Below are 20515 nucleotides of genomic sequence, written 5' to 3'. Positions count from 1 at the left end.
AATACAGATAACAAAGACTGTGAAGCAGCTGTTAACGTGAAGCACATCATGTTGGGTGGCATGTTTAGTAACTGGGTGGTCCAGCTGTCTCCTGGCCACAGTTTGGCAGAGGCCATCCATGTGGACTGACAGCTTGTTAGCTGTCACGACCACAGAACATAAATATATTTCTAATTGCTTTGTTATGCGAGCTATATGAAACTTGTTCATGAAATGCCAACATTCTTTTACAAACTGTATTTGTCTAATCCTTACTGGCCAAGAGTGTAATTTACATTTAATTGGTGATCACAATATAAAATTTGACCCCACTAACAATTGTTTGTTTCAGGACTGACATACCTCATTTTCAAGCACTCTTCTACATAAAACATTTTGTTTTCTTTCAAAATTTTGTAATTATGGAAATATTTCTGTTAAAAACTTATCATAAGAAACATGTTACTTGAATTTTAAAATGGAAATCTCTTTAAAAATCCAGTATTACCATTTTATAGCTCTGAATTTTCTGTCTCTAAATTATGCATTGTTACTGGGAAAATGTGTTAGTTAATTAAATATGTCAAATATATGTATTGTTTTGATAACAACCTTGGTGAACTTAATTAGAAAACATGGGACAAATTTCGTACCTAAAAATCTCATCATAAAAGTAGAACACAAATAATTTCATTTCTAAATGTACACAAGTATTACCTACAACCATTGTCTTTTATCTTATTATCAGATATATAATTGGCCTGTATTTTAATATTTTGTAAAAAGTTAGCTAAGTGAGTCTTCAATCAGCTACTGTGGACAAAGAAAGATATGTTCAGTCTCTGTCAAACATTCATTCAGTGATATTCTGATAGTTGCCCCTAGTCATCCTTAAGCATTTAGTAATGAACATTAACAATGAGTCAACCTTAAACAACTTTAGAGGTCAGTCATGTTCAGTTAAGCCTCTGTTAGTTTCTGCTATTTATTCGAGGGAAATGTAAAGAACCAATATTCAGTTGCTACTCATACAAATAGACAGGATTCTCTGTAATCTCAGCAGGTCATTGACCTAATTTTGTGAACATTAATGATAACCACAGCCTGCATGCTGATCAGGTTGTGTGTGAGTGTGATAATAAATTGATACTGACTGTAATATAATTATCTGCACTGCTGATATGTTTATCCAAAATTTTAGCTGGCCATTAAGTGAGCTATAAGTAAGACACTGTGTGAGGCACACTAAAGGCAAGTGAGATAACATGCTCAAATGCTGAACATGCTGCACGCCACAGTACCAATGACATCAACAGCTATTTCTCTCTGGATCCTCTGCCCAGTACTTTCTTCTCTGAACTATGCAGGTGGGAACTGGCTCCTCTTAATATCCTCCTTTCTCCTAATCATCAAGGCCTAATCCTCTGCTGCTCTTCCTTCTCACCAACCCCTTTCCTACTTCTTTGCTCTTATCCTTTCCTCTTCTATCAATTTTCATTCCATTCCTCTCTTGTAGAGACCTTGTAGCCTCTAATCTCCCCCCCCCCCCCCCAATCCCCCTCTACACTAAAAAAAATCTAACTTCACCCTCAAATTTTGTGGTGTTCCCTTTATTTTATCCTCATTTTGCTTCAGGAAATCAACTTTCTTCTTCACTCATACCTCTCATTACATCCCTACAGTCCATTTTGTCTAATTCCAGTTACCACATGCCTCCACTTAATCCACAAGCCTGAGCAAACTACTTATAAATGGCATTGCCAAATCTGCAGGTGAGTAGTGCACAGCTTCATTTCTCTTTATTTTAAACAATATCTTGAGTGACTTGGTTGCCAGTTAACCTTCCACATTGTGTGGTCACAGTCTATGAAACATTTTTGTTCCTGGTGTTGTGTCGCTAGAGCTGCGTTGAACATTTACATTACTGCTCCTTGTTCCAATGAGCCTTGCTGACTGATGGGTTGGACTTTGATGAGTGACATAAATACTGTGAAAAAGGGCATGATAAAAGCTTAGACATGACTGGCAGAGAGAATCCTTGTCAGAATTGAACCTAACTGTCGGACTGTTATCTCTCGATTCTGTAGAGCGACTCTCCACGTATCACCGAGTTTCTTAGCTTCTTCTTATTATCCCCATGTTTATATATTTTGAAGGCTTCTCTGTGTAGCCATGGAGAATAGTTTGTCATTGTAGATAAAATTTTAGATTTGAAAATTTTCACATAATTTTTTCCTGATTGAAGAGCATGTTCTGATACAGTTGATATTTCTATTTTCCCTAGCTGGCAAAGACTTCTGTGTTTCTTCAGTCATATATTTACACTTCTCTTGTTAGTTACAATGTAGACCTTACCACACATACACAAGTTTTGTATACCATACATGCCAATAGAAGATGGTGTTCATCCTTTACAGATCTGAGGACTTGATGTAGTTTCCTTGTTGGTCTAAAAACTGTCATGACATTATGTTTCTGTAAAATCTTCACAATCTGATCTGTTACTGGAAGAACACTGTCTTCCTTCCATTGAAGATCACAGTTTAAATAGAGAAGCCATCAAAATATGTAAACATGGGGATAATTTTACAGGAAAGAAGAAGCCCTGAAACTTAGTGACATATTGACAGTACCTCCATTGAATCAATAGATTAGTCTTATCTTCTGAAGATATCTGCACAGCTCTGAACAAAACATCAGGACTGAAAACATTTCATGGAGCATACAATGTGCAAGATTCCCCAACAGCTAAGGCAACCAGTCATGAAAGGCTTCACTGTATGATTTAGAATGACTTTCATTTATTTATTCACCTGCATGTCAATGAGATCAAATTCATGAAACAACTGACGATATAGAAGGTTCCTCCGAGTAATGTCATCATCAGGTGGCAGCTGTTTCCTCACAAGTCGAGGATTGACCCTGTACACAAGAGTGAGCACTCTCTCTGCCACTTTACGCACTGCTTCAGCAGGATGATGCAGACCAGATGAGCCAAACTCAGCAAGTACACGGCATGTCAAACCACTGAAACATAGTTGGTACAACATCTCATATGAACAGTGAATAAAACAATAAATTATGTTAAGAATTTGTGTTCCCTCCAGTCTAACATTAAAAGCACATATAGTTACAAAGAAAAAAGTGTGTGTCTTGGGGGCCGAGGGAGGGGAGTGGGGAATGATGAGGCAGAAATAGAGAATTCGTTTTGGCATTAAGCATATCGCCGTGCATGAATTATATTAAAATGTTATTTGACAGCAATGTGTTCAAAAGTGGACTCTCATTGTTTGAGATTTTTTCATGTACGATATTGTCTTTCAGTGGAAGGGAGTCATTTGTGACAGCAACTACTGAAATAATTTTTTTATGATGGCAGAATAATCTCTGGAATGATTTCATTATTACGGTATCAGTGGTCACTGGACTGCTATAAAATTAAGTCTGTGGAATTATACTAGGTTAAGCTACTGGCAGAGCAACCAGCACACTTATGGGGTTTCAGTTATTAAGTCCCTACTGGGCCAATAAAGGCACATACAATGATGACTTGTTATTTGCAAGTGTTGAGAAAGTATATATAGCCTTGTAAATGCTATGGATGTGATGAATACTATCCACTTTTCACAGATAGAAGAACTATTACAGATCAACAGGGAGACTATTTCCACAATCATGGAAATAATGGCTGTTTCATAACATCATTTTACAAAATCAAGGAAGCACAGACATTTTTGTCTCAATCATCATTTGAAAATTTGCTACTTTCCAATAATATGGTCAAATAATCAAGTCTGCAGAATAGTAATACTCACATGCCAAATAAAGACAGAAAAACTTCTACTTACAAAACTACAGTAGACTGACTGAAATAAAATGATCAGGGCTTCCTCATTCAACAATGTACAGATACAAGTAATATTCAGTTCTGTACAGATCTTGGATTTAACCTATTTGTTTGTAGCTGTATGTGTTTCTGTCAGTTTCTGTATGTTTTCGTTAGCCTGCTAATACTTGATAATCACAGGTTATTTCTACCCTCCTTTACTTATACTACACAGGAAAAATGCACTGCAGATTACCTTTGCTTGTCTGTAGAGATACCGTGGCTTAAAACCAACTGTTCCACCATCTCAATGCGGCTGAGAGCAAGTCTAGGATGTATGCTGCTCGTTAATGGACGTGTAAGGTGCACTGGTATAATATGCAGCTCTCTGGAAAATTTAAAAGTTTGGTTGGATTAACTACAAAGTATAACAAAATTCAGCGATAAGAAGAAGTATATAAGAAGAGAGGAACAAAGTAAATCATGTAAAAAGATGGTGAAGCTATGACTCGGAAAAAAATTATTGAAGGCTTTTTGCAATGCAGTGAAGAGAGGGAAGGAGGGAAACAAATGGAGACAGAGACAGAGAGAGAGAGAGAGAGATAACAGGAACTATGCATATTATTTTGAGAAAAGTGGGGAGTCTATTCTTTCCATATTGTTGTTATTCCAACCTGAGATTTCCATTGTTTGAAAATTTTACTTAAGCAGTATACAATTTAAATATAATTATTATTAATTTAAGAAAATTCTGTTGAATGTTTCTCTTTGTGTTGTGAAATTGGCCACAGTTGGAAAACAACATTTATTATTTCTCTATAAGCATGATGCTGCCTGCTTACAGTGAATGCCATAATCATTTCACTGTTTGCCTCACATAAAGTTTTTTCTTATTTTGTAAATGGTTTTCTCTGTTTATCTCAATATCTACCCACTGATTTTGTGTAAGCTTTGGCGTATAAGTTCTTTTTTTAAAAAAATGATTTTTTTTTCTTTTTTTTCTCTCTGCATACAATTTGACAATGGCAACACAACTTGCATCCTAAGGCAAAACTCATTCCATCTGTATGATAACTATTGGATTGAATATTGTCCCTCCCTCTTCTTATTGTGTTTGTTTTAAAGATTTATACTGTTGGTGCCTAGTTTATTTAATCTAAACTCGAGAGGAAATATGAAGTTTATCTTGACATATTTTGAAATTTTTTACTGTATAAAATTGTACTCTTATAGGCTATATTCCGAGACTTTCATAAAAATGTTGGATACTGGTTTTCTACATAAGCTACTGTTAAGCAGACTAGCATATTTAACAGAAGCTTCTGAGTGTGTCTGCTATGCTTGTAAACTGTAAGGTATCTTGTCTTGCTCCTGCAGGAATTTTTTAACAACATAGTAATTCAGTAAACAGAGATACTTGATAATTATGAGGACAAAAACACTGAATCAAGCAATAATAACCATGCTGTTGTGTAATGTGACCAAAACAAGAAAAACAAGGTTTGATTAATGTGCTCCACAGGAAGACATAAAGAGGCTTATGAAAATAAATGGATGTGCATGTTAAAGGAAGCGATGAGATCTTGCAGGATCAACAGACTTTTTATGTTTTTCAACAGTACGCAACTTGTGTAACTGGTGAGCATTACTGCACTGAGTTCAATACCTGACCTCCTGGCAGTCTGCCATACTAAGTATGGTGTGAACAGCCATATTATGAATCCGTGGAGTGGTGTCACCAGATTTGGACAACAGTTCTGGGAGCAGACGCTCTACACTTCTAGATACCTCTGCTGAAGTAACCCTGAACAAAACAACATACAGTTATTGTATTAAAGTGTGATGTACACAATTTGAACAATGAAGGTCTACAAATTTCATTTAACAGAAAGTATATTGGTTTATAAAATAGCAGCAGTTCATTAAATTCTCAACTCTTAAATTACCATTACAGTCTATTATTTGATTTTTATTCCACTATGTTCATCACAGATGTCTCTGTATTATAGATTTGAAGAAACTTATTAATCTTTGAACCCCCTACTTGATAGATATCATCTTCCTTATTCTTTCCTTTTCGTGTCACTTCCAAAGGAAAGTAGCTTTTTTAAGACTTTTAAAATATCTAAGTGTCACTACCAACTTCTTTGAACTTCTCACAAGAAACTGGAGCAGTGTACCCTTCTACTCATAGCATTCTCAGGGCCAACTTTCTCAGGGCCATCATACAACTGGTTCACGTGTTGGGCATTGTAATTTTGTGCAATGATAGTGCAGGTTATGGGACTCAATCATGTGATCAGACACATTGGAAAGTCAGACAGTGATACTGTATGGTTAACACAGGGGACACACATGTAATGAGAGTATCAAGTATGAAACGGCAGTTTATATTTGATAATCATCATCATTTTCCAACTCCAGTTTCCCCGATGTGGTGTACAAGTGCTTGCCATCTCCTTCTGTCTTCATAAATCTTCTTGTTCTGGCGTAATGACAAGCATTGGCATGAAGATCAAGAGCTATACAGCAGAGAGGGCTGTGAGACAACGTCAGCCAATAGCATGCTGACTAGGACATCAGCATGACAGAAGTGACCTTTACATGAAGAGAATAAAAGTGACATGCTGCTCAGCTGCAGCCAGACTAGAAGAGAGGCTCTAGAAGATGCACTAGAAGAGCTGCAGTGATATTAATGATAGCAGTGACTTGTGAACTTGTGTGATTAGTTGGGATGGAAATTGTATATACTATTGTATATTACCAGCCCTTAGTCTCACCTGGATGAGTCTGTCTGTGCGTCTGTATCTTTATGGAGGATGAGGCCAATTCCATTTTTGGATTCATTGCTGTCATCACTCCATTATGGCACGTATCCATTTCTCAGTGGTTTCTTCCCATAGCTTTTCCACTTTGTCTCACTCAACCCCAATATCCTGAGCTTACACCTGTCCATAAGATTTACTAGTTCTTTACATTTGTTGGTGAGAGTGAGGATACTGACTGTATCAATTTTCACTTTATATTTGATGAGATTTAATTTTTTTGAGAAGGACAAAGCACCATACATCATTGTCAAGACAGAGATTTATTAGAATTACTTATAACTTTCTGAGAACATTTTATGCAACAGTTACTGACCCGATCATTGAAAACAGTTTGAACACTTTCAACCAAACTTTGTAACTGCACCCAAATTATTTTGCAGACTGTACTCTTTATCAATTAATCTAAATATACAGCCAGATTTATATCTTTAGTAATGTAGTTATACATGAGAAAGGCAGAACTGTGATTTCTAGCTCACTAAAAGTATTGAGCTACGATTAAAAGAATATCTGCATCCACATCCATGCATTGCAAAGCATTGTGAAGTGCATGGGAGAGGTTGTTTGTCATTGTAATACTTATGAATGTTTCTTCTCATTCCATTCAAACATGGCTTTAGGGAAAGAATGATTGCTTAAGTGTCTCTGTTTTTATGTAATTAGATGAAGCTTGCTTTCATGGTCCTTTTTTAAGTCATCAGTCTTTGACTACTTTGACATTGTCTGCCATGAGTTCCTCTCCTGCACCAACCTTTTCATTTCAGAGCAGCAATTGCAACCTATGTCTTCTATTATTTGCTGGGTTTTTTCCAACCTCTCTCCCTCTATAGTTTTTACCCTCTGCAGCTCCCTCCAGTACCATGGAAATAATACCCTGATGTCTAACAGACATCCTGTCATTCTGTCCCTCCTCCTTGTCAGTGTGTTCCGTGAATTTCTTTCCTCACCAATTCTGTGGAGAACTTCCTCATTCCTTACCTCATCAGTCCATCCAATTTTCAGTGGTCTTTGTAGCACCATATCTCAAATTCTTCTGTTCTCTTCTGTTCTGGTTTTCCCACAGTTCATGATTGACTACCATGCAATGCTGTACTCCAAATGTACATTCTCAGAAATTCTTCCTCAAATCAAGCCCTATGTTTGATACTAGCAAACTTCTCTTGGCCAGGAATAACTTTCTTGCCAGTGCTAGTTTGCTTTTTATGTCATCCATGCTCCATCCATCGTGGATTATTTTGCTGCCTAGATATCAGAATTCCTTAACTTCATCTACTTTGTGATCCCCAACCCTGATGTTAAGTTTCTCGCTGTTCTCATTTCCGATACTCCTAATTACTTTTGTTTTTCTTTGGTTTACTCTCAGTCCACATTCTGTACTCATTATACTGTTCATTCCATTCAACAGATATTATAATTCTTCTTCACTTTCACAGAAGATAGCAATGTCATGAGCAAATCTTATCATTGATATCCTTTCACCTCATATTTTAATCTCACTCTTGAACCTTTCTTTTATTCTCATCATTTCTTCTTCAATGCTTAGACTGAAGGTGATCCACATTGGAGTGATATGTAGGTGGCTGCAGTATATTCCTGGATTGCTCATTTAATATCAGTTCATGAAACTTTGTGAACAGACTTTCACAGGACTGTTGGCATGTATCTTCAACTTCTGCCAGTTCAGGTTTTCCAGCATCTCAGCAACACTGTCCACTTGGGCACACAAATGGTTATAAACATTTAAAATTCTGGTTGAATTTTTTTCTCACAGAAAGAAGAAGGAGGTGCTTAAGAAGAATGACTACACAAGGCACAAGAAATGACTATCTGGAGATTGCAACAGTGTATTTTTTCAGGCATTCTGGTTCACACTTCTCCTCAGCATGACACTTTCAACAGAAGTCCTCATCGACTCTGTGGGATGTCTGCAAACTTTATTAATTATTGGCAAGGTAACATTGCTGTCCAAGAAGTGGGAAAATTACACCTCACTTTTTCGCCTCAATTATGCATTGGCTTTGTAAAATTCATCATCCTATTGCCAGGTTTGGGCTCCACAAAGGCTGTGTCTTACCTTTACTCATCCAATGTCTGATTTCCATTACCAAACTTGCACCATATAGATCAATATTTACCAGAGGATAAAAAGCTAATGTGTTTCTCAGTAGGAACACTGCACACTGTCATGCCACCTTTCTATTTAGCAACGTCTCTCATGTAAACTGCATGTTAGTTCCCGAAAATACATACCTGGTCACAAATTTCTCATTATTATTGTGAATTTCATTATTGTTAATACCTTTCTTTTGATGACGTCAGGTTATAAATTTTGTGGATATTGGAATGTAGATTGCTCCTCCTTATGTTATACAAGGGGGGACCCAAAAATAAATGGAATTTCTTTCTAGAAAGCATATACTTTATTGTTTTCAAATACAACCTTAATCTCCTTTGAAGTACTCTCCATTAGCATTAATACACTTGTCCAAACGTTCATTCCAGTGTTCAAAGCACCTTTTAAATTCATCCTCTTTGATACCTGCTAGCACTTTCATGACAATGCATTTTACGTCTTCCACATCCGCAAAATGTTTCCCTCTCAGGTCTCTTTTCATTGTCAGGAATAGGAAAAAGTCCGAGGGTGCTAAATTGGTGTATAGGGTGCATGGGTCAAGGAAGTCATCTTTGTTTAGGCCAAAAACTGGCGAACGCTGAGAGCCATGTGTGCAGGAGCATTGTTGTGATGCAGGAACCACATGCCAAAGCCTGACATTTTCGCGACAAACTTCTACAAAGCCATTTCATAACCTCCAAATAGAATTGTTGGTTTACTGTCTGGTTTTCAGGGACAAATTCAGTGTACGATCCCTTTGATGTCTAAAAAACAGATCATCATCGTTTTCACATTTGATTTCACTTGTTGAGCTTTTTTTGGTCGAGGGAGCCAGGTGACTTCCATTGTGATGACTGTTGTTTACTTTCTGGATTGTACCCATAGCACCATGACTCATCACCTGTAATGATTTTGTTGAAAAAATTTGGATCATCTTTGAACGCATCCTTCATTTCGAGACAGGCTTGACAATCCCTTTGATCTCCTGTAAGAAGCTTTGGCACGAATTTTGCTGCCACTCTTCACATCCCCAAATCGATGGTCAAGATGCGCAGAATTGAGCTCCAGGACAACCCGGACAAGTTATTGAGTTGGACGATTGTCCTGCGTCAATCTCCACTGATGAGATCATGGATTTTGTCGATTTTGTTTTTGCTTCGAGCAGTTGAAGGTCGACTGGAACGGGGCTGATCTTCAACCACCATTTCTCCCTTTTTAAACTGAGAAAACCATTTGTACACTTGCCTTTTACTAAGAGCATGGTCTTTGTAGGCTGTCTGAATCATCGCAACAGTTTCTGCTGCATTCTTGCTGAGCAAGAAACAAAACTTCACTGCCGCACGTTCCTCATGTCACGTCTGCACTGTATACACACTCAAAGAACTGCTAAAGAGACCACACTTCTCACTGTTGGGTGACGCTGTGTAGCAGAATGACTCAGCAGAGCTCCTACTACAACCCTCTGGTGGCGCAACCTGCTACTACAAGTACACAATATGCAGCAATGCAGCATTATGATTCCAGTTACTTTTGGGTCCCCCCTTGTATTTATAGGTACAGTGTTTCAGGATTGCCAACTCTTGTTTTATTGGCACATATGTTTCTGCTATGATGGAAGAGTTGTTATGAAAACAGAATTCCAGTTTTTTTTCCGATTACAGCTTTGCTGTCAGTCATACATTTTATTTCAGTTTTAAGTGAATAAATCACCACTTTGTGAAATATAGAATAGTTTTGCAAAGAATAATAAAGTAATTTTTCTTATATTACCACATCATTTATGCATACCATAAATGATTCAGGCAGACACCTTTGAAGAGAGAATAACTGTGTTGTGAAGTTCCCAAAAACATAGTAATTGCTTAAAGAGGTTCTTGCTAGACTGTGACAGGCAAATCATACACACTGTTTGTTCCACTTGTCCATTTCCAGTGCAGATATTGTTGTTAAGAGGTGACTTACAGATCGAAACTATGGTGGAAGGACAGTAAATAGAAATGTTGAAAATATTGTCATATTAATGATTTACTTTTCCTTAAACAAAGAAATAATTTATCTGAATTATTTAGGAGTCAACTTGATGTAGTTATTCATTTTAAGTTCTTGATGATGAACACACATGCAAAAATACTGAAGATTTGTTACACATATATCAGGACTACATTTATTATTTATGTTATATCTTTTATGACCTGGGTAAAAGTTGTTTAAAACAATGAAAATTTCTTAACATGTATTTTCTACTTACCATTTTAAAACTAGAGAGTGTAAGCTTTATGTTTACACTGTTTGAACAACTACAGATAATTTCCAATAATAAAGTATGTAAAGAACACGTTCAATTTTTACCTGGTAGGAACAAATTCTGAGAAAAACAGCCTAATATTTTCAGCTGCCAAACTGTAGACGGAATATACCTTATCCCTGAGTGCCCTGTGTAATAAGAAAATTGCAGCCCTTGCAATTTTGTTTGGTGAAGCACTTGGTTGCTCAGGATGTTTCTCTCCAGATGCATATGCCCGAAGCACATCTTTCAACTGCTGCAAACCCTCCTCCTTGTCTGAATACTGCTTTGAGTAGAACTTCTCAACCTAAAAGAGTGATACAGCTGATTAATTTTTACTTACAACTGCCTCATTTCTTTCAACGATAGGAAACAAAACAACATATTCAAATATACTACTGTGAAACATCATGTTGTGAATAAAATTAACTCAGTCATATAATCATAAGGGATAAGATGGCCAACTGTTCACTGTGTGTATTGTCATTCATAACTTGTAAGATGGCTAACATTTCATAACAATCATTTTCTGTCCTGCAGAACAGTTTATGGAATCTTCCTGCAAGGGAGTTTTGTTAGTATGGTACAAGCACTACAGTTTGAGAAAGTTTCAAGGACATTTCTATGTAAGTGCATAATGCTTGCAATCTTTTTATACTGCACTGTTTAGTTGTTCCAAATTTCCCCACATCATTTCCGCACTCATAATTCAGTTCTGCTTTACAGGAGTGTAATGTCACCCCCTTCCCTGTTTTATATCGTATTATTGCACTTGATACAGTCTGCTGCACATAAATTGGAATTTATCCACCTATGAATAACAGGAGGCAGGTAGTTACTTGTTTAATTATACTAATGCAACAAATGGTATTACATAGAACCTGTAGTGAATGTCAAAGTATAATAGATAGTAAGTGACTGGGATGAACTGGCTTTATACACAAAAGGAACAATGAAGTACTTGTTGGTGATCTGTGGAAATCCTTCCTAAAAACACAAGTGACACATAATGTGTGTGTGTGCCAAGAAGAGCGCTATTTCTCAGTGAAGAGATCTTATTGTGAAAAGCTTACGATTGACAGAAGGAACTAGTCATAGCTGGCTGTCTACACTAGGGAAAAACATTCTTTCACTTATACGTGCACCTCTGTGAAGCACCTGAAGACTCCTTGAGGGGTTAGCATGTTTGCAAAATGCTGAAAGCCATTATCTTCTTCAACAGAACCTTGAAAATGCTTGATGGATCTGAGTAAGCAAAAATCCTGCTGGTTTTAAGAAGAAAGTTGGCACCCTGGAACAAGCAATCCAGAGGAAGAGAACTGCCTAGGAGGAATTGTCTATTGCCAGGAACTGATGTATCATCAGCCATTGGTAAGCTGCAATGACAAAATTTCAGTGACCTGGGAGTGTAAGAGGGGGAAGAACTGGATCAGAATCAGAGAGTTGGAAAGGGAAAGGACTGTTTTTGGTAGCGTGATGTGATTTTATGACGACATTTCGTGGACTTTTTTGGTGGAGACATCCAGTGTGGAGCAAGACTTCATAATGAGTCTTTCAGGAGACTTCACATTAGGACTTCATCTCGAGACTTGGTAGTAAGGACTTGGTCTGCACTTGCCCTCGATGCTGATCTGATGCGGTGATGACTTCAGTTTACTCCATGTTGTTTTAATTCCCATTCCAGTCTGCTGGATTTAATCCCAGTCCAATGCTTATTCTTATAACGATTCAACTATGTTCTCTTATTTAAAGCCAGTTTTCTGACTCTCGCCTGATGCTTCTTTTGCAGCTTGATTCCAGTACTGATCCGAATATTGACTCCGTTACCAACGAGTCATTCTCAAGACCATTGTAACTAGCTCAAATACTCCCTTGGTCAGAAAAGTTCCAGGACAGCTTTTATTTTTTTCTTTCTTTGTTTGTAATACTAAAAAGAACAAATGTTGCTTTTATGTTACCTGGTATATGTGTCTGTGCTTGAAATGATTTTGCCCATGTTTCCATGCAAACTCACTAGGTGGCAGTGTTGTGCTTAGAAACACAGTTTTGGTTCTTGGTGCATTAGCTATGGTGGCACAATAGATGCTGATTGTGAGCAAAGAGTGAACATTAAGTTCTGTGTTAAGCTCGCAAAAAGCCCTAGTGAAACACAGACGACATTATGCAAGCATATGCAGGTGAGGCACTTTCAAGAAGTCATGTTTTCGAGTGGCACAAAAGGTTTTGTGACAGCTGAGTTTCAGTGCAAGATGATCTCAGAGCTGGTCGCCTATCAACAGCACATACCAATGAAAATATGGAGCAAGTTAGGCAGTATTGCAAGAAGACTGTAATGTGTCTGTCCATGCGATATCAGAGGAACTTAATCTGAATTGTGATGTGTGTCACATTTTATGCAAAGATTTAGGGAAACGGAAACTTAATGCAAAATTTGTCTCTCACACCCTAACAAATGAACAGAAAGGGAAAAGACAAAGGATATCTGCTGAACTACTGCATAGAGCCAGGCATGATCCCACATTCTGGTCAAAGATTTTTGCTGGGGATGAAAGTTGATGACCCTCACACAAAGCTTCAAAGTCAGGCTCCAGCTCTTGGCTGCAATACAGGTGTGTCTACCAAGCAACAAGTTAAGAGTTTATCCTTTTCTGTGTTTTTCTCATAGTATATTTATTAAATTTCACAAGTGTTTCTCTATTTAAGAGGGTTAATCTTGTGTTTTTGTAAGTGTAAATTCATTCAGCCTGTAGCATAGTAGTTGCTCATTTGTTTTGTTTTGAAAGCAACCATCCATTTATTTAGTAAGCCAGTCAGTCAGGCTCCATCTCTCAGCTGTGGTATGAGTACATCTACAGAGTGTTAACAGAATCTACCATCAGTTCTTATATTTATATTTTTATTTATTTACTGTTCAATCTTTTACTTTTTCATAGCATTACCACCACTCTGTGAAAGATGTTACTTACTGTATGTTTCTGCTTCACTCTGGACGTGTTACTTCTCTTCCAATGTTATTTGCAAACATTGTAACTTCTTTGGTGACAATACTCAGTAAATGTCTGAAGATGGCCTTGTAAGCCAAATATTGGTTAACACAAGAAAAGTAATACTGTGGAACAAAAGCAAACTGGTGCTTTTCATTTGTTAAGTGTTTATCCTTTTCTGTGTTTTCCACATAGCATATTTATTAAATTTCTTGTATGCTTTTCTGTTTAAAGGGATTAATATCACATTTCTGTGAGTGAAAATTCGTTCAGTTTTTAGTGCAATTGTTGCTCACTGAATAGCCAGCTATGTAGCTCTTTAACACATCTGCGTCCATTGGTGACAGATCAGCAGGGTAGCATGTCACATATCTAGGATTGTCTCCTTTTATAGTTCATTTCTTCAGTTAGTCTTGGTAGGACAGATAGGATGTGTGCATGCTGTGTGCCGATGCAAGAGGAGCTGGCTGCATTTTGCGAACTGTGTTGCTGCTGTTGCTGTTGACTGGTCAGTCACCTTCAGGCTGCTGCCTTGGGGTGTAACGGTGGTGGAGAGTATGGCATGTAACATGGGACACCTCAGGTGTCACTTGTTTTGCCTGCATGCTCTGCTTCCAAGTCACCTCCCAGAGCACACGACATAGTGGATCCACAGGGTGAGTGGCTGGTGGTAACATGTTCGTGTCAAGGATGCGTAGTGCCAATGTGGAGACTAGCCACCTGGTCTCACCCGTTCACCCTGTGAGTGGATAGATGGCTGGTCCTTCAGCAGGATCTGAGCAGGCACACATAGGGTAGGGGTTTATCGGTTACTGGAAACTACAATGTTGGGCGCGTTATGGAGCCCCTGAGACAGATAGCATTCAGGGCTGGAAAGAAAGCCATTGTGGTCTCAGTATGTCTGCTGAGGGGCCTCATCTGAGATGCGGAGGTAGTCTTGCCTGTGGCTATTGAGCATGCAGGGTGCAGTCGTCTGCATAATGTGGCTCATGTCAGCACCAACGATGCCTGTTGCATGGGTTCTGAGACAATCCTTAGTTCATGCAGGTGGCTGGTGGAGTAGGTGAGGGCTGCTGGCCTCATGTGTGGGATGAAAGCACAGATTGCAATTTGCAGCATCATTCCCAGAGTTGATTGGGGTCCTTTGGCTTTGAGCCAAGTGGAGGATCTCAACCAAAGGCTTCATCAACTCTGTGATGGTCTTGGCTGCGGATTTCTAGACCTACGTTATCATGTGGGGATTTGTAAGACTCTCCTTGATATGTCAGGGGTGCATTACACAATGGAAGCAGCTACTTGGGTAGCAGAGTACTTGTGGAGTGCACATGAGGATTTTTTTAGGCTAGGCGGCAGTTTGAAGTGCTCTAAAGAACACTTGCTAGTTGATTCACACCTAGGGAAGTCAAATGGGGTTCAGAATAAAGATGCTTCAACTGTCACAATTTTATCAGTAAACTATCAAAGCATTCGTAACAAAATTTCTGAATTTACTACCCTCCAGGAAAGTTCTCTCACTCAAATTATCATGTGGGGATTTGTAGGACTCTCCTTGATAGGTCAGGGGTGCATTACACAATGGAAGCAGCTACTTGGGTAGCAGAGTACTTGTGGAATGCACATGAGGATTTTTTAGGCTAGGCGGTAGTTTGAAGTGCTCTAAAAAACACTTGCTAGTTGATTCACAGCTAGGGAAGTCAAATGGGGTTCAGAATAAAGACCCTTCAATTGTCACAATTTTATCAGTAAACTGTCAAAGCATTCGTAATAAAGTTCCTGAATTTACTACCCTCCAGGAAAGTTCTCGCACTCAAATTATTCTTGGGAATGAAACCTTGCTGAAACCCAAAGTGGAAAGCTCTGAGATATTTAGTGAGTCATGGAACGTATATTGGAAAGACAGATTAGAGGTCATAGATGGGGGAATGCTCATTGCAGTTGACAAAAATATTGTCTCTATTGAGGTCAAAGTTATGTGTGACAGTGAAGTCATCTGATCATGTACAACAGGTGTAGATGAAACTAAGTTAATCGTTGGATGTTTTTACTGGACACCCAATTCTGCTGTGACTGCTCTAGAGTCATTCAAAGAAAGTCTATGGTCAATGGTGTGTAAATACTCAAATCATGCAATACTAGTTGGAGGTGACTCTAACCTGCTGAGTATAGACTCAGATTTTTATGGATTCATTGCAAGGGATGTAGACAACATTCATGTGAAATACTTTTGGACACATTTTCTGAAAATTGCCTTGAGCACCTAGCTTAGTAGCCCATGTGCAATGGAAATATTTTAGACCTTGCAGCTACAAATAGGCCAGACCTTATCGACAATGTTAGTATAGAAATGGGGATTAGCAATAATGATATCATTAGAGCAACTACAATTATGAAAGTTAATGAATCGGTAAAGAAGGCTAGGAGAGTGTTTCTGCTAGATAGAGCAGACCAGCAGTTATTAACATCTCACTTAGACAGTGAATTGATATCGCTTAATTACAGTAAGATGGATGTAGAGGAATGTAACAATATTGTGAAAAGGAAAGTTGCTACTCACTAAATAGCAGAGATGCTGAGTCACAGATATGCGCAACAAAAAGACTGTCACAAATATAGCATTCAGCCAGTAAGGCCTTCATCAGAATTAAGACGGCAAACACACCCACACACACACACCCATCCACCCACCCACCCACACACACACACACACACACACACACACACACACACACACACACACACACACACTTATGCAAATGCAACTCACACACATATGACTGCAGCCTCAGGCAATTGAGGCCACACTGTGAGCAGCAGCACCAGTGCATGATGAGAGTGGTGACTAGGTGGGGGTAAGGAGGAGGCTGGGGCGGGTAGGGGAGGGATAGTAGGGTGGGCATGGTGACCAGTGCCATACTGTTGAGGAAAGCAGAGGGATGATGTGGAAAGAGGATTGGGCAGCTATGTGCAGCCGGGAGGTTAGATGGAGGGAGCAGAGAGGTGGGGAGGGGGAGGATAGCGGAAAAGGAGAGACGTAAAAAGACTGAGTGTGATGTACAAATGAGGTCAGTTGAGAGCTGGAATAGGAATAGAGAAGGGGCTGGATGGGAGAGGACAATGACTAATGAAGGTTGAGGCCAGGAAGGTTACGAGGACATAGGATATATTGCAAGATATGCCACAGGCTGTGAAGCAGTCATTGAAACGGAGGATGTCATGTTTGGCAGCATGCTCAGCAACAGGATGGCCCTCTTGTTTCCTGGCCACAGTTTGTCACTGGCAATTGCTGTGGACAGACAGCTTGTTGGTTGTCATTCCCACATAGAATGCAGCACAGTGGTTACAGCTTAGCTTGCAGATCACATGACTGGTTTCACAGGTAGCCCTGCTTTTGATGGGATCGGTGATGTTAGTGACCAGACTGGAGTAGGTGGTGGTGGGAGGATGTATAAGACAGATCTTGCATCTAGGTCTATTACAGGAGTATGAACCATGAGATAACGAGTTGGGAACAGGGATTGTGTAGGGATGGATGAGTATATTGTGTAGGGCTGGTGGATGGCAGAATACTACTGTGGAAGGGGTGACAAGGATAGTGGCTAGGACATTTCTCATTTCAGGGCACAACGAGAGGTAGTCGAAAACCTGGCATAAAATGTATTTCAGTTGCTCCAATCCTGGGTGCTACTGAGTTACGAGGGGAATGCTCCTCTGTGGCCGGACAGTGGGACTATGTCAGGTGGTGGGAGACTGCAAAGATTAGGCATAGGAGATATGTTTTTGTACAAGGTTGGGAGGATAATTATGGTTTGTGAAGGCTTCAGTGAGACCCTCGGTATATTTTGACAGGGACCGCTCATCGCTGCAGATGTGATGACCCCTGGTGGCTAGGCTGACTTCTTGATATCAAATGGGTGGCAGCTTTCAAAGTGGAGGTATTGTTGGTGGTTTTGTCATTTTTTTCAGACGTAATTCTACATTATTCATGTAATTTTTCACATTTCTTCCACCACCATGGATCCTTGCTTCTTCCATGTGCGTCAATACAGAAAGGTTTCCTTATCCCTAGCCAGAACCCAGTCCCATGTACTGTTCCTGCATTGTTGCTTGCAGGATCTCCAGTCACTCCTCAAATCCTTAAGCCCTATCCAGAACCTCTCCCCGGAGTCCATCTCTCTACTCACCCCTACCACTCCCCACTCTCCCACCTTCTACATGGTTCCTAAAATTCATAAACCCAATCACCCAGGGTGCACCTTTGTGGCCAGTCACTATGCCCCCACTGAGAGAATCCCTGCTCTTGTAGACAAACATCTTCATCATATTACTGGGAACCTACCCTCCTATATAAAAGACACCAACTATTTCCTCCACCGACTCTCCACAGTTCCTGTCCCTTTACCACATGGTGCCCTCCTCATCACTATTGATGCCACCTCCCTTTACACTAATATCCATAATGCCCATGGCCTTACCACTATTGAACACTATCTTTCCCAATGTCCAATAGATTACAAACCAACTACCTCCTTCCTAGTTTCCATGACCTACTACACACATCAAAAAAAGTTTTGCGTCACCTTGGTTCTGGAACCTGTACAGAAAATTGGAATAGACATCAACATAAACACCACTTCTGCCTTTGTTATTGCTCATGAAAATCACGCATTGCATGTTGTACCACCATACAGCAAGACCTTCAGAGGTGGTGGTCCAGATTGCTGTACACACCAGGACTTCTAATACCCAGTAGCACATCCTCTTGCATTGATGCATGCCTGTATTCATCGTGGCATACTATCCACAAGTTCATCAAGGCACTGTTGGTCCAGATTGTCCCACTCCTCAATGGTGATTCGGCACAGATCCCTCACGGTGGTTGGTGGGTCATGTCATCCATAAACAGCCCTTCTCAAACTATCCCAGGTGTATTCAATAGGTTTCATGTCTGGAGAACATGCTGGCCATTCTAGTTGAGTCATGTCATTATTCTGAAGGAGGTCATTCTCAAGATGTTCATGATGGGGATGTGAATTGTCACTGATGAAGACAAATGCCTTGCCAATATGCTGCCAATATGGTTGCACTATCAGTTGGAGGATGGCATTCACATATCGTACAGCCCTTACAGCACCTTCCATGACCACCAAAGGCATACGTTGGCACCACATAATGCCATCCCAAAACAGTGGGGAACCTCCACCTTGCTGCACTCGCAGGGTGTCTAAGGCATTCAGCCTGACCGGGTTGCCTCCAAACACGTCTTCAGTGATTGTCTGGTTGAAGGCATATGCAACACTCATTGATGAAGAGAATGTGATGCCAATCCTGAGCGGTCCATTTGGCATGTTGTTGGGCCAATCTGTACTGCCCTGCATGGTGTTGTGGTTGCAAAGATGGACCTTGCCTTGGATGTCGGGAGTGAAGTTGCACAACATGCAGCATATTGTGCTCAGTTTCAGTCGTAACACAATGTCCTGTAACTGCATGAAAAGCATTATTCAACATGGTGGCGTTGCTTCAGGGTTCCTCCAAGCCATAATCCATAGGTATTGGCCATCCAGTGCTGTAGTAGCCCTTGGGTGACCTGAGCGAGGCATGCCATCGACAGTTCCTGACTCTCTGTATCTCCTCCATGTCCAAACAACATTGCTTTGGTTCACTCCAAGATGCCTGGACACTTCCCTTGTTGAGAGCCCTTCCTGGCACAAAGTAACAAAGCAGACACAATCAAACTGTGGTACTGACTGTCTAGGCATGGTTTAACTACAGACAACATGAGCTGTGTACCTTCTTCCTGGTGGACTGGCAGGAACTGACAGCTGTCAGACCCCCTTCATCTAATAGACACTGCTCGTGCACAGATGTTTACATCTTTGGACAGGTTTAGTGACATCTCTGAACAGTCAAAGGGACTGTTTGTGTGATACAATATCCACAGTCAGCGTATATCTTCAGGAGTTCTGGGAACTGGGGTGATGCAAAACCAATGCATGGTACAGCTATGGGCACCTGCATGGTACCACCATATGCTACCCTATTCATGGGCCATCTACAGGAATCCTAACTAAACACCGAGGATCCTAAACCCCTCATGTGGTACAGATTCACTGATGACATCTTTGTGATTTGGATCGAGGGCGAGGAAACCGTATCCACATTCCTCCAGAACCTCAACATCTTCTCCTCCATTTGCTTCAAGTGGTCCTGCTCAGACCTACAGGCCACCTTCCTAGATGTTGACCTCCATCTCAAAGCTGGCTACATCAGTACCTCTGTCCATATCAAACCCATAACCACCAACAATACCTGCTCTTTGACAGCTGCCACCCATTCCATACCATGAAGTCCCTTCCATATAGCCTTGCCACCTGTGGTCATCACATCTGCAGTGAGGAGTGGTCCCTCTCGAAACATACTGAGGGTCTCACTGAAGCCTTCACAAACCATAATTACCCTCTCAACCTTGTACAAAAACAAATCTCTGTGCCTTATCTTTCCAAT

At 39.9% G+C, this 20515-nt stretch overlaps 1 protein-coding gene across 1 annotated transcript in view; it reads right to left on the bottom strand.

Annotated features, from left to right (window-relative positions):
* The window catches only part of LOC126092709 (centrosomal protein of 104 kDa), a 466825-nt gene that overhangs the window by 54302 nt on the left and 392008 nt on the right, over positions 1 to 20515 (bottom strand). Inside the window, exons 10-13 of the mRNA XM_049908432.1 lie at positions 11096 to 11337; positions 5472 to 5609; positions 4062 to 4193; positions 2793 to 3006 (exon numbers count right to left, since the gene is read on the bottom strand). Coding sequence (XP_049764389.1) covers positions 2793 to 3006; positions 4062 to 4193; positions 5472 to 5609; positions 11096 to 11337 — 726 coding nt within the window. The remainder of the gene's footprint in view (positions 1 to 2792; positions 3007 to 4061; positions 4194 to 5471; positions 5610 to 11095; positions 11338 to 20515) is intronic.

Source organism: Schistocerca cancellata, chromosome 7 (assembly GCF_023864275.1).
Source record: "Schistocerca cancellata isolate TAMUIC-IGC-003103 chromosome 7, iqSchCanc2.1, whole genome shotgun sequence".
NCBI lineage: Eukaryota > Metazoa > Arthropoda > Insecta > Orthoptera > Acrididae > Schistocerca > Schistocerca cancellata.
Note: the sequence above shows the minus strand (reverse complement) of the source record. Positions and strands in the feature narration are given on the sequence as shown.